This window comes from Coffea arabica, chromosome 10c (genome assembly GCF_036785885.1).
Source record: "Coffea arabica cultivar ET-39 chromosome 10c, Coffea Arabica ET-39 HiFi, whole genome shotgun sequence".
In the NCBI taxonomy this organism is placed as follows: domain Eukaryota; kingdom Viridiplantae; phylum Streptophyta; class Magnoliopsida; order Gentianales; family Rubiaceae; genus Coffea; species Coffea arabica.
In genome coordinates this window covers 47,517,553-47,533,258 of record NC_092329.1, presented here as the reverse complement: position 1 = coordinate 47,533,258, position 15,706 = coordinate 47,517,553, and the positions used below count along the sequence as shown (strand labels likewise).

General features: G+C 34.4%; 1 protein-coding gene across 1 annotated transcript; it reads right to left on the bottom strand.

The window, feature by feature from the left end:
- Positions 1 to 1,454: 1,454 nt before the first annotated feature.
- LOC113714797 (uncharacterized) lies at positions 1,455 to 14,873 on the bottom strand. Its single transcript, XM_027238876.2, has 10 exons — positions 14,623 to 14,873; positions 12,603 to 12,862; positions 11,071 to 11,104; positions 9,106 to 9,242; positions 6,900 to 6,966; positions 6,515 to 6,614; positions 5,553 to 5,716; positions 3,939 to 3,985; positions 3,775 to 3,825; positions 1,455 to 2,036 (listed from the first exon to the last, which is right to left on the bottom strand). The coding sequence occupies exons 1-10, from the start codon at positions 14,693 to 14,695 to the stop codon at positions 1,677 to 1,679; spliced, it is 1,293 nt and encodes a 430-aa protein (XP_027094677.1). The 5' UTR covers positions 14,696 to 14,873; the 3' UTR covers positions 1,455 to 1,676.
- Positions 14,874 to 15,706: the final 833 nt, after the last annotated feature.

Genomic DNA, 15,706 nt, shown 5'->3' with positions numbered 1-15,706 from the left:
GAAATACTATATTTTTTACCTCAATTTTGTTTTTCTCGTGTTCGATATGCAATAGAAAAGCATCATCAAAATCTTGCTTTCTTTATGCATTGACTTTAATAATTGGACCTTCTTCGCTTTTTGGAAAATTTTTGAGTTTTCTTGAAATTGCCTTCTCTATATTTTGGAAGATTACTCTTTAAAGTCTTCATTTTACAACCTCCTCGAGCAAATAAGAATATAATATAAGTTGAGCCTCAGGTTCTAAATTCTAATCTCCCTATCCCCTCCATGCTTTTTAAATCTCACCCTTGCCTTGTTTTGAAAAACAATTTATAAAAATAAGGATATAATACACAAACAATTTTCATAGTTTTAAAACCTCCATTTCAGGCATTGAAATTAGTTGTATATGCTATATATTCCTCCAAATTTTATCTCAAGTTACACCAACATCCAACAATTGTTGAAGCAACCAAGAATTTATTTGGACTCAGCAGAATGATCACTAGAACTCAAAAAGTGAATGCTATATATGCTTAATCATATTTACAAATCTCGATTACATCTTGTCAAATATTAAACTTTCCCTCTTATAATTGGATGAAAAGATTATACTGTTGTTTTCAAATTATACTTGTATATAATCTTGCACTTTAAATCCCAACTAAAGGCTTGTTTCAATAATATTTTATTTTTAAAAAAATTTTGCGTGCATCACAAATATATTTTTCAACCATTTTTTTATATTTCTAACCACTTTTTCATCTCACGTACATCACATCATAAAAAATATTATAAAATTATTCCAAATAATATTTTCAAATAATCTCTCATCCAAACACACGTAGCATTTTAGAGAAGCCTCATATGCAGGGAAAAGTCCAAAATTGAAATACTCAAAAAATGAGTTTTTTTTTTTCGAAACTACTAAAAAAAAAAAGAATTTGTGACGTTTATTGATATAGGTCTGAATCCTTTATGCCTAAAATCCAAAACCTGGATTATTGGACCAAACATTTGTGTGCCACTTAAACAATTGCATATAGGAAAGAAATAAAAATAAATAAATAAATAAAAAAGAAGCATCGTCTGATAGAGAAGTTTGCAGATAGATCTCGTTTGGTGACTTCAAACTCAATAATTATGAGATCAGACTATAGTATCGCACTGTAATAAAACAACTGATTTAGCATTAGACCATTTTTGTTGGAGTTTACCATTTTCTTCGTACCATGCAGATGATGGAACAGCATTTGAAGGTCAGTCATTTAAATTATGCTTTTTCATCAAATCACCTCATTCAACTCTCAATTAGCTGTGGTTTTAGTCCACAACTTTGAACGGAATTTTGGATATCCTTCCCAAGAAAAGAAAATGTCTGATTTTAAAATTATTTACAACTTGGAACGGAATTTTGGATTCTCTTCCATACTTGCCATTATAACAAAGCTGTAATGACACTAGAAATCAAATGCCAGGATAATCACCAATCTGGATATTACCTTTGAACCTTAAAAAATTGATGACATTGAGACAGCAGCTATAGAGAGAATGCTATGGACTCCTCCAACAATACACTGTTCTGCTTGTATTTGAGAATCAGGCATTACAGATACGTCCACCATTAATTTCCAAAAATCAGGGCAAAAGTTCAGTTATCAATGGAGAAAAGTCTGCAGTACAGATATAAAATCTCAACTTGGTGCTGATCTTCCATTCACATTCTCTTCTGGATTGCCGTGAGGTGCTGCACCTGAGAACATCTGCATCATAGACCGTAGAGCTCCAGAAAACTCCTCTGGCATGTGTTCACCTAAATCAACATTAATGTTTCCACCCATTCTGATTTCTGGCTCATCGTGTGCATCAGTCGAGCTCGTTCCTTCATGACCACTATGAAAATTCTGTCCTGGGGACAGATTTGGAGCCATATTCATGAACATGCTAGCGATATCAACAGGAAGGCCTGTAGCGTCAAATGGCATGGACGTAAAGGGTGGAGGCACACCATGGCTTCTTGATCCTGCTGCAGGGTGGTGATTTGAACTTGAATTCTGAAAATAGAATAAAAAGGAAAATATCACAATTTAAAAGTTAATCTTGAACAGGACAAACGCAGTTGTTACTGAGGTAGAAATCGGAGAATAAGCATAATCTTGTGATCGGCTGATACAAGGAATTCCCAGAATCAGTATATATATGTGTGGAACAGATAGCTAGACAAACTACCAAAGAGAGACCTTCTATAACACACTTGAGACCACTTCTTTAGCATCCATAAAAGATGTATATACCCATGAGCTTATACATGCATACCCCAAACAATGAGTGCAACTTTCTGCTACATGATGAGTATAGTAGGCAAGCTTATTTTCCAAAGGGTTTCCACCACCCAGCACACCTAGAAGCCAAACGAGACACTGGTACACTATTTTCGTCACAACTTGAAGGTTGTTAGAGAGATGCCACCAGTGCAGAGGTTGTTAGAGAGATGCCACCAGTGCAGAGGCCGCCAGCATCAAGGTGCATGTATTGCAGCTTCTTCAGATTCAATCTAACATTTCTACATGCAAAGGCTTGAAAATAACTTGAAAAACACCTATTGCTACCAAACCTATAATTGAGCAATGCTCATAAGATCTTCAAGAAGTCATCACAAGGGAACTAATTCCAACTTGTATCTTATATACCTCTTGTTCCACAAATAAGTGAAATCACAACATATCATGCTTATACGGAAACAGTGCTCTTTTATGTCTTTCCTCAACACTCTTAACTCTGTACAAGATCGAAGCACTTTCTTCTTATCCACATTCAGGTCAATTAGGATCAAACGTATAGAGAATAGATGGGAAGACCTTTGAGTGGCATCTGCTTGACTGTCTAGCACATTGGCTGGTCAATAGTGGGATCCTTTAGGAGCATATTACACCTCTCAGGAAAAACTCAGAAGATTTTAATGAATATGTAACATGGGGCTGTAGGAACTTGGAAACATCTCAATGGCCATAAGTGATATTTGACTTCAGACCTTGACCATCTATTGAGATGCACATTGCTCTTCAATTAGAATTCCATTTTCATCCTAGCCCCTTATTCCAACGCTGACCTTCTCATCTTACTTTCCATCCTTGTTCTCTATCCATATATAGGAGTTTCTTTGATTTTTTATTATTATATCCACTAATACTACGTGATTTATCTCATTCACAATTTACTCAATGAATCATCCTTCTGCACAATTTGCAGTACAATAACCCGCAGAAACTCTCAAAACATCCAACAGTAATACAATGCAACATGCAACGCAAAAACTCCTGTAATTAAAACTAGCCCATGCTTAAGCACTAGGATACCCCCGTAATTAAAACTAGATAGCTCCATACCCCCTTCACCCCAAAATTAGTTACAACAGCACTACATTCAAGCAGTGAGAACTACCCCAAATATTAACCAGAATCCCCAAACTCATGATCCCAATTTCCACAAATTATACGTACTAATGCACAGTTACAGGAAGCAATATGACACTCCTCCAAAATTCGAGAAATCTTGAGAAGCTTCTATTCATTAATCATGAGCTCTAGCTGGAAACAAAGCATAGCAAAAAATACTGAATCATGCAAAAAATGATCCCTATACAGTATTAAAACTACTTGAAACAATATCATAGAGATTCCACAAAGAACAATTTAGACTTCCTCTTCCTCTTCACTGAATCTGCATGCCATGGCATCAGATTCAACATACTGCCACAATATAGCTGTATGGCATTATACGACTGCATATTACCTGACTTTGCCCTGCCCTTTGTTGTTCTTCTCTCAATTTTTGCTCTGCCACCTACATTGAATATGAGAATGATATTAACCACAATTAGAATGATTCACAACACACACACACCCTTTCGACAAACAAGCTCAAATTCATAATCATAGTTAAAGGCACAAACTAACCCGAATATTCTCTTTCACAGAACTATTATTAGGATCCAACTGCAATGCTGCATTAAGAGAATCACATATTCCAAATCGTTAAATTTTCAAATAGTAAGATCTAGTTATTCACAACCATGAAAGCAAGTGCCTTGCACCACCAATCTTATAAGACAAACTTTTTTTTTTCTATGGTGCAGATTCTGTAAGAGCAAGCATACAAGTAGTAATTATCTGCAATAGCCGTAGTTATATTAATCTAGATAATGGATGGTTCATCAACTCAAGAATACATGAAAGATATTTCACAAAACCTACAGAATAACTACAAAAGCATAAAAATTGCCACAACAATCACATTTTTATATTATAAATCCAAACATAAACATAGAATTCTTTTCTTAATTTCTAAACATAGAGCCAAGAATCAAGATTAGAAAGTCATTTTCACCAGCATGTTGAACAATTTATGCACTGAGTTTCAATTAACTACACCATTTTGGTTACATTCATTTATTATTTGTTGGTCTAGCAGGCTTAAGCAGGGATTGACGTGAAAGCTCTATGATGCCAAAAAGTAACAAAATCATGTAATAGGATAAACACATGAAAAAATGAGAGACTTTAAAAAAATAAAAATAAAAATAAAACGTGAAAGCCCCAGTAAGATGAAAGCAGAGGTGAGAGGAATGATCTACAAGATAAATTTGATGGGCAACTGACACTGGTATCTAGGAGCACTTCTGAGTATTTCACGGTCCTCTAAAACATGGAATGGAACTCCATTTATTCTATAAATTCATCATACATGTAGTGTACAATCACCCTCCCCTAAAGATGAACTGCACTTTATTGATCCCTTAAATTAAGGCAAATAGCCCAAAATGTATTCTTTTCTCTGATCACCAAGGTCTCTCCTGTTTCAGAAATTTACCTAACCTTGTCAACAATTACGAGTAGTTAACACTTGTGCTTTTGTGATTGAAATCGTAATTTTTTTCTTCAGTAAAAAGCCACGAGCTCCTCTACACCTAGTTCATAATTGTAGAGTTTTAACTGTTGTTAAAAGCTGGGTTTCTTCTTTGAGTTCCAGCTGTTGGTTGAAAACAACACTGGAGTTTCAGCTGTTGTTCTAAAACTACATTGAATGCCCCCACTACTTTGTCATAGAGATATCCCGTCTATATAGTATCCAATGGATATCCCGCCTATGTAGTCTACTGGAGAGTTGAAACCTGAGAAGGTCTCAATATAAAATATGGAACCTGAGAGGGGTTCAATGAAATTTCAGATAGGAGGTCCTTGTAAAAGATAAAAGACAAGATCCATCCACATAATTTACCCTACCTCACCTGTTACCATGTCTCCTTGTAATATAAAAGACAAGATGCGTCCACATAATTTACCCTATCTCACCTGTTACCATGTCTAGACATTTCAACTTTCCTGCATCCTACAATCTCCTAAGCTTCATCACAGATATGTTAAGAAATAAAATTATCAGCACATGTAACAACAAACAACAGAAATCACAAAAATACTCAAAGCAGATCAAGTTAAAATCTGGGTGCAATCATTATATTTACAACCATCACTTGGAGTAATATAGAGTATTTAGATCAATTCCAAACCAACCTTTGATAAATCCTTTATCAATAGCATCCCTGTACTTTCCTTGAGCATAATAAGCAAATCCTAAACGACTGTAAGCCTTGCTATAGTTTGGGTCAATTTCAATTGATTTCAGGCAATCATTGATGGCTTCCTCAAAGTGGTTGATCTGAGTATAAGCAGCAGCCCTGGTAAATTTAACAGATTCATCGCAATTTTCAACTAAAATCCAAAGTTGCCATAATTGGCTATACATCTGCTATTTGCAATTGTTTACATCATTAAAACTTTAAGAACCCCAAAGTCAATAACTCTAAAAAAGAAGCTATTAGTAAATCAATTGGCGACTTAGCAAATTATTGTATAAAACAACCAAAAACAAAATAAACAGCAAATGACTAAGGATATAGTAACCTGAATAATACAACTACGAAAGAGAAATAGAAATGGTAGAATCGGAACTGGCTGAAACAAACTCAAATCATGTTATTCCCTATAGGTAGTTCACACAACAACAGATCATCTACAAAACAAAAAGAAATGGCCAGGAAGCACCACTGCACCACCACAAAGAAAGCAAAACAACTGATAGTGTGCAAAGGGTATGTTTTCTGACAACTTGAAAGATCACAATAGAAAAAATGAAAACCCTTGTTCCATGAAGGTATTTTACATTAGTTAAACAGATAATTGTTCAAGTCACGATCTGAACATTAAACCTAAAAGCTCCTTCGGCAACATTACCTATCGAAGCACGTTATTTTTTTATCAACTAAGCATGTTAGGATGCTTCACCCAAGGTTTACAGATTGTATAATGATATATGAACATAGAAGTTTGGTTCACAAGCAAAAAACTCACATGGTAACTTAGATTGTTTAATAACAACCTATAGACCTTTGAATCTGCACTCATCAGAATTTAGTTGAATGCTTTAATGCAAAGAACACCATGGTTACACATCCAAAAGTAAATAAATAGTATACCTGTTACAGTAATAAACAGCATTATCTTCACAAAGTGCAATGGCAAAGGTATACAGCTCTATGGCATCCAAGTAAAGCTTCAATTGCATGGCTTTGTTACCTAGACACACACACACACACACACACACACATATATATATCATTAAAAAATGTCAAGTCCAATATCAAAAGAAAAAGACTTAGTAAGATTTAGTATCATGAACATCAGAAGATAATTATGCAAAGTAACACCAGAGGAGCATCTTTAAAGTGAAGGATACCAGGAGAGTAACTAATGGTTAGAACAAATAAAAAAGAATGACTATCTATAGTAAAATGACTATGTATATGAAGTACTGCCAGTTCAAAAATGACCCAGAAATTTTAACACCTATTTTAAGTCTACCTTGCAATTTTAACGTCTCAGCCAAATTTCTTCCATCAAAAGTCTGGCAACCAGATCTTTGCATTTCCTGTTATTACAAGCATTTTCGCACTTGATCAATGCAAGCTCAGCAACAAATAAAAAACCAGGAAAGCAACACTTTATCAAACTTCATGCAGATCATTTTAGCTTACACAACCACAATAGCTACAACATGTACAATGAACTTAATGGGCCATAAGGTGGAAAAGTCCCATGCCGAGGCCTAAAGCCCCAATTTTTCTCATTGAAAGGAGAAGAGATGGTGTAGAGCTCATATCCCATAAGGTGAGACAAGCCTTCTTGCTTAGACCTTAAGCATTTAATTAATCTTCATCCTTCATATTTTAATGACAGCGCAGAATATAGTAAACAAAGAAATTGAATCAGATTATGAAAATAATGTGGGTGAGAGAAAAAATATTACCCTAGAAATAGAATAAACCACAGTAGACAATTTAACAAGCACCTAAATTTAATTTATGAGCATGATCACGCTGCTCTATTGAACTTATTGCGCATTAAACGATCAAAATGGCAATAGAAGAAGTAACTTTGTTTAGTTAATTCATCTACAAAGTTATGTTGCTAGGAGGAAAATGACTCCAAATCCCATTTTGAGACTTTAAGAGTTCCTCCAGGGAAAAATCTTCAGTAATTGGGGTTGGAAAGCTTCCTTCAGTGCCTAGGGAGTCGCTACAATTAAGTAACACCATGAACAATAAGAACTTATCTTTTAAATAGGGGTGCCAGAATGATCACCTATTCCTGGGCTAGCCCCTAACCAGCCTTAAGAACACCATGTGACCACAGAACGACAATATACACTATGTTATCTTTTACCCAAAGAGAAGAGACAAAGAATCTTATAGAGAAGCCGAGAGAGCAGGATGTTTAATATGGTAATGTCAGTCAACTGAAAAGGAATGATGCATTTCTTGAGGAAAGTGATCTCATGGAAGGTGAATTGTGTAGGAACTAGGTTCCCTGAAGAAGTATGCATAAGCAAATGTCGTTTCAGGAAAATGAGGACAAGGATTTATCTTCGGCCTGAAAACGATAACCTCAAATAATTAGAGGTCCTGCTGAAAGGTGAAATGCTCTAGATATGATTGAGATGAGGTAACCCTGGTAAGTGGGACCCTTTCTGACTTATAAAGTAGTGGCACTTGGTAAGCAATAAAAAAACAAGTAAATGAACATATCCAGCAGCATTAAATTGATAAAGTATGACCAAAGATGATAAGGAGGTAAGGTAATCTCTCGCCTCGATCAGAGGTTAGTGCAAGTCTACTTGCAGTACAACACCAAGCTGAAAAAACCTTTGCTCCTAACTTGCAGACCATAATGCCCAATAATAAAAAAGAGAGTAAGATAATCCTTGAATTAACTCTTGGTACTATCCAGGAGACATTATGTTATGTTCCTGCAAGAAGTGGTCCTGCACAGGGTAGGATTCAGCATGTATATCCACGGCTTAGCCAGTACGCAGATATGTTAGAGATCCTTGAGTTGCTAGCATGGGCACTAAGTAAAACGTATGGATAAAATAAGCTTTAAGTATTTAAGATTCATAAAGAAAGAACGAGTTTTTTCTATATTTGATTTGTCTCTCCACATTTTTCTTAACAAGTATTGCTCTGAAACCAACAATTTTTTCCTGCCAAAGAAAATCAAACCTCTGAGGTTTTTTAAAGCATCTAGAAAACCCATATTCCAACCAAAAAGATCCAATATGTTTATACTTGGCTTCTGCTCTCACTTTCTTCACCAAGTCAATTAACAAATAACTTCCAAAAAAAAAAACACTAAAAGAACAGGGAAAAAGTGTTACTAGAACCCCGTCATCTAGCAAAGAATAAAAATAGAAACAATACAACCATAAAAAGGCACATTTGAATACTAAAATCCAGCATTCTCTAGCATCTGCATTTGAACAATGTAATGTATTGCAGGACAGGACAATCTTTGAACTATATGCAGTGATAAAATCAGTTTATATAACAACTTTGAAATTGCATTGGAGCTTGACAAAGTGACAAACAACATACACTGGAACAGTCACTGAGCAGCTAAAACGCATGCTGTAAAAGTGGTATGCCATATCATAGTTTTGCTTCAGAAATTATGAAAGGCACATTTTTCAAGTAAATCCAAATAAACTATGAAGCAACTAAAAGACAAATACCTCCAATGCTTTGTGAAAGATATGTGTGGCTCTATCCAACTGGGCCTGATCATCATTTCCATCAGCCGTACTTTTGAAATAGCGAATTTTTTCCAAAGCACCAAAATATTGCCCAAAAAGCTCATCCTTTGATGTTCCTAACATAACATCATAAAAGCTAGAAATTATATCATACAAAACAAGGTCCTTAAGATGTAAATCTGGACACTGTCTCCAAATATTAATCTCATATACAAATAAGGAATACTTGGAAGTCAGACATGCATAATGCCGGTCAAAAAAAAAAAATTTTGAACCGAAATTTAATAGGGATAGGAATGTGAACTGTCTTGATGCATGATCTGGAATATTTTAGTGCCACTGACATGTTTCTCGCATCTTGCATTCTTGTAAATATACTTAGGCAACTCAACCTACCAGTGAAATAAAATTTTTTAAAATATGTTTTTACTGTAGGAAAAATGTTGATGGCTTTCAAGATTTAATTTAAGGCTTTGATCAAGTAAACTTTTAATTGTTTTTTCAAGATAATAAGAACAAAATCCTCCAAACCTTTAGAAGGTGGTCATATATTGACACCACAATGAACTAAGGAAAAGGGAAAATGTATTCGACTCTAGATAACCCTTATCCAAGAAACTACATCTTCTTTATTCGAGACTAATAATGTGTGCCCCGTACCCTGCACAATTTAGGCTACTATCAGCCTAAGAACCCATCTCACAAGCCTGTAAAGAATCAAATGCCCCATTTTAAAAGCAAAGGCAAAACTTGAATATGAAATGATAAAAGAAAGATTGGGGAAGATGAGAATGAATTGAAAAAGTAGCAAACAAAAGATAGCCCTCCAAGAACCGATCACCTAACCACACTTACCATTGCAATCACAGAATGCATATGAGAAACAAAATTCAAGAGGATAGTGGCAAGCGATCTCAAGATATCTAGACAGTGATGGATCTGCAGGCCTTCTAGCTATATCTACCATAAGTTTGATATGGTTTAACTTGCTTTATGATTTAGCATTTCTTGGAGTAAAATCAAAATTCAAGTGTTCAAGCAAAAATTGGCTTCCTACTCTTTTAGCTTTTAGTTTCCCTAGTTCTCAAGCAAGCTTGGTTATGATGTTTCCTTAGTTCCTACTAGCCTTAGCCTCCAATTGTTGTGTACTGCACTTATCCCTTGTAGTAGAGTGGTGTAGAGAAGGAATGAAGTAAAATTATGTCCACCCAAGTAAATGACATTGTGTTGAGTTTTGAAGCAGCCTTACCATAACAGGTCATTTACAGGGAAATCTAGGTAGAATTCTTACATATTATATGCTGGACTTTCTCCACCTCTGCCTTCCTAACTTGCTTCTTGTAAATTCCTACTGCTGCTCTCTTGTTTTCTAAGATTCTAGAGGTTCCTACAACTAAGAATTATCAAATCAATAGTCCGTGCAATAGCTTGTCTAACGCTGCATCAATGATTCTGGACAAGAAAGCTTTTACATAGTTCGTCTAGGGGCATGCAAGTCATCCAATGTAACAAAAGGATTAATGACGGCATTTTCTTGACCTGGAGACTATAAGTTCTCTAACAGTCTAACTCGCTCGATTATTGTAATTAACAGTCTAATTTGTAGGTATGGCTCACAGCAAACCTTATTCAGATCAGTCCAGTATTAAAAAATTATCTTCAAAAAGTATAACTGCAATTCACAACCATTTTAATCGTGGTCCAATATAATTCAAAAGATTTTGTACATAATAGGCACCAAACATTAGCAACTCCTTTCTAACTAATATCTGAGCAAATTTACAAACTTGAAGAAATAAAAATTTATGTCAAACAACCAGAGACTTGAGAATGCAGTATTTTTACACAACATAAACCAAATTTTGGAAGGGAAAACCCAGCACTTAGCTATCCTAGGTTTCCACATTTTTTCAATCAGGATAGAGAAGTCCAAAGATCACCTACCATGTGTCTGATCCTCTTTGCTCCAACCATCAACCTGTTTATGGACATGAAACAGAATCAAACTCTCGAAGGCACAGTTACAACAAACCTACCAGGAAATAAGGTTTAGCACATAGTTTCTTTTTTAACCAAAATAGTTTTTTGGCCAAAAGCATCTGATGACAACATCTAATGGGCTGCTTCCTGAATGTACTTCTCTCTATAAATAATGAACACAGAATATTGATTTCCCAATAAGTTGATTACCTAGAATAATAAAGAAACTGGAAGTACACTTAGCAGATAAGTGTTTTGGAAGCCACATTTTAAATCTTCATGTAATGTAATAGAAACATATGTCAAAAAGTTAGACAAACCACTTAAAAAGAGAACAGACCATGAGAATGTCATTACATGGCCCAAAGAGCACAATTTCCCATACATCATAAATTCCCAGTATTTTCTCCTAACTTACTGTAATACCATCCCAAAATAAAAGTTTTCCCATTGTCTAAGTAGCAGGTATAATCACACCAACATATATGTGCCTAGAGATATGCCTATATGTACATGTGTGCGCGCGCATGTATGTGTGTCTCTGCATGAGAGAGAGAGAGAGAGAGAGAGAGAGAGAGAGAACCTGTATGTGTGTCTACAGAAACCAAAAATAGAATAACAGACACCCCATACAAAGACCAAAACTTGTGACATATCAAGAACAAGTTTGTTTTTGTAGACATTCCAAAGCTTTTAATAGATTTCAGTAATCCACTTATATCAAGAACGCAGATATAAAACAATACCAGAAAACCAAGAAAACATGATCTCAAAATAATAATAATAAGGCTATTCATTTTTTCTCCAATAAAACAAATCGAGTACAAAAATGGGAGCACAACTATATCTTACTTAACATAACAGTTTTGGGACAAGGCTCACATTTTAGGGGGAAAAAGTGAGGCACCGTTTTTTGAAGGAAAGAGACAGAAAGGAAAAGAAAGGAGAGTAGAGGAAACCTGAATCCGTCCATCTTGTTTGGATTATGGAAGGAAAGGAAAGGAAACTAACATGCATTAGTTACGTTTTTATCCATAATTTAAAAGTCTAATGTATAAGCACATGATAGGTTTTTTTAGGAAATCTTAAAAATTTTATTAATCTTTATGTCCTTTCCCTCCGTTTCTGCCCACTTTTGGATGGAAACCAGGCTGACAAAAAATAACTAAACCTTATCCCTCCATTCTCCCAATCCTTTCCTTTCCCTTATCAAAAATCATCCCAAGCATCAAAAACCTTATCGCTCCATTTCCTTTCCCTCCCATTCCCTCAAAACAAACAGTCCCAAAGGATTATCAGATGCTGAATTTCGGTTTAAAAAATGCCAAAAAAAATAGGCTTAGACACAACGCCACGTACAACATTATCTGAACTATAACTTTAAAATGCATTTGACTATGTATAGGGACAACCATGTATAGGAAAAGAATGTTTTGGTAAGTCACCCAAATCCAACAAAACCAATAAAACGAAAGATGCTTGCACTAAAAACGAACCTGAGAATACGAGGGCTTAAGATGATGAGCATCACTAGCATTTCCTGCCGAGGATGTGGATGCACAATCTCCTGGAGACACCTCATGGGGAAGATCAGCATTGCTGTTACTCCTTCCAACTGTCTCCCAGGAACTGAATATGTCAACCAATGATTCAGAATTTAATTGATTTTCAGATGACAATTCAATCTTGAATGCCTCTGACAAGCATTCCTTGGCTACCTCAATACCCTCAGCATCAACACCAGAAGCGGGTTCAACTGCCATGATAGAGACAGATAATACAGAATGGTAGCCTCAACATAATAAGAATATGAATACCAAGTACAGAAAAAAGAAAGATAAAAGAGGATAGCAATGATTTGCATCTGAACTACAAAAACATCTTCAAAAAAAATGAAATTAATAAAAGGCTAAACATGAGGGGGGTGGGACAAAGGGCCCCCCTTATGTCTCCAATAATTTCTTCCATACCAACGTATAACAATTTCAGGAAAATTACAAACAGAACTTGAAAAACTAGTCTTGTCATATCAGGCAAAATCAAATACCAGCACTGCATGAAGTGATTAGTTATGTATGTAGTAGAAAGTCGCATTCTACTTTCCTAATATATATCTTTGCTAGTACTTAAAAATTTTAATCAAATTTCTTTGTCCTATTATCACAAAAATCAGTTTTTTGCCAATTAGTGTCTATTTAGAAAAAATTTAATACCATCTAGCGCTATGTATTAACCATTTATAGTGTTAGTTACATATAGATAGACCCACACACACACATGTACATGTAAGAACACAAAACAAGCCTAAATTCTCATCTTGCTAAAATAGGAAAAGATGCAAATAAATATGATGTCACATTGACCCAGAGTTGAACAAAGAGAACAGGTAAATTACCAGGGGGATCTTTTCTTATTTTGTTTTTAAGGCTACCAGTGATGATGTTAAAACTTAGCATTCCAAATTTTTATCACTCATTTTCACATGAACAATCAGATTGGGGTCGGTACTACAGATTCTCAAAGTGGACAAATGCAGTTGCAGATGCCTAATCTCAGATTATCAAAGTAAACCATTCTCATCTAGCTTAAAGATTTATCTAACATCAGGAACAATTGCAATAAATCGCCAAGATGTCCACATGGACTTTTGGAATAATCATTTGTATACCGTCAATGTCAAAAATTATTTACACGAGTGAATTGAGATCTTTGCCACATGTCCTTTATCTCTTATGTACTTAAGTATTCAGATGCACTATTCTAAAAATAACAAATAAAAAAAAATTCTTTGAGATGGTATAGAAAATTTATCCTAAGATAAAGGACCTCATTAATGGCTATTTTGCTCTGAGAAGCTTTTCCATGGAAACGTTTTATAACATCAATAACTTTCTAATACTTGGTTCGTAATCAGAAAAACATTTCCAACTTAACTTTGTGGATATATTGTTCACTCTTAAAACTTCCCGTACAAAAGCTTAACTGGATTACTGACAAACAAACATAGCAAGAATTAATAAACACCACAGGATTTAATGTTAAAAAATGTTTTTAAGTTGTCGCAACAGAAAATTCTGAAAAAATTAACTCCACCACAATTAAAACAAATTACTCCTACCAAACATCTTCAAAAAATAAAAATAAAAATAAAAGATCACCAATTCTAAAATTTAATAGTCTTCTGTCACAATTCGTACCAATATTAAAGTTCTTCAATACCGAAAGTATCCTAATTACTACTGCCAATAAGATTTCTATCAACAATAAAAAATTGACGTCATTGCAATAGATGTTTCTTTATATAGTTCCCATTTTCAACTTAAACAAAAATAAAGAAAAAAAAAAGAAATATCGCCCGATACATTTGCACTACTAGTTCAAGAATAATCAGTAAAGCAACAAAATCAATTCCACAGGGTAGTTAAAAAAGGGAATTGAACAAGAGAATACCACAGTTGACTGACTGAAAAAGAACATATTGAAGTAAAAACGGAGAGGTAAATGTAGAAAAATTACCGGAATCGAGGAAGCTAATGAAAGATTGGGCGATACGGCGAGCGAGAGGAGAATCCGTCTTCAATTTCGCCATGGCTAGCGGTGGAGGAAGGAGAAAATGTGAAAATCGTCAAATTTCCGAAGGGCAGCGAGGTTTATTGCATACCGGGGTAATTTGGGAGTTTCAAGTTGAGAGAGGTTTTCCCATCTTTCTTTGGGTTGATTGCGCTAAAGACTAAACCGGCCAATTTCTCCAAACATTTTGTTCACTTTACCCTGAAAATGTTTGGTATCATGATCAATTCCCCCACTTATCTTCGATGTTTTAAAAATCGGACCGTTAATTAAACCGGTGAAGTGAAAGGGTCGAGGTTCAATCGATCGGACCGGTTCAATCTCGATTCAATAAATTTTTTAAAAAATTATTTATATAAATATATATATATACAAAATAAGACATGTAATGCATTAATTTAATACTTTATATGATGAAAGGTTTACTATTTTTTAATAACTTGAATTTTTTAAAAATAAAATTTTTAAATTATAAGTTAAAACAAATAAATTTCATCTCAATTTCAATTATATCTAAATCCAACCCAAAAATATCACAATATTGCAATTTAAAAAAGGAAGTTTGGAATTCGAAGGAAGTCAAGAAAATCGAAAATAGAAATGTAAACTTGATAAGAAACAAAAAATGAGATAAAAGTAAGTGGTTGTAGTATTAAATAATTTGGGTTAAAAAAATAATTTTTTTTAAAATTTTTTCAATTTAATGGACAAAAACAAAATTAAAAGATGGAAGAAAACATCAATAAATTAAAAATAAAGAGGTTTGATTAAAAACGGAGTGACAAAAAAAAAAGAGGATAGAGAGAGAGAGAGAGAGTTGAAAATTAAAAAGAAAGAATCATAAGAGAATGAGATTTTGTAAAAAAAATGGAAAAAAAAAATATGAGTGTTTGTTTTATATAAATAAGTTATCAAAAAAAACTAATAGGATGTGATGGTGCAACGGTTAATACATTGGTCTTCTATTACAAAGGTCTTGAGTTCGAATTTTGATAGCTGCATTTTGCCAAAAAAAAAAAAGAGAAAAGTT

Excerpts from the sequence above, each read along its gene's own strand:
- LOC113714797 (XM_027238876.2), bottom strand. The coding sequence starts at position 14,695 with ATGGCGAAATTGAAGACGGATTCTCCTCTCGCTCGCCGTATCGCCCAA. Across the intron at positions 12,863-14,622 it reads CATTAGCTTCCTCGATTCCG|TTGAACCCGCTTCTGGTGTT; the intron begins GTAATTTTTCTA and ends CTATCATGGCAG. Across the intron at positions 3,986-5,552 it reads TGATAAAGGATTTATCAAAG|CATTGCAGTTGGATCCTAAT; the intron begins GTTGGTTTGGAA and ends CTCTTAATGCAG.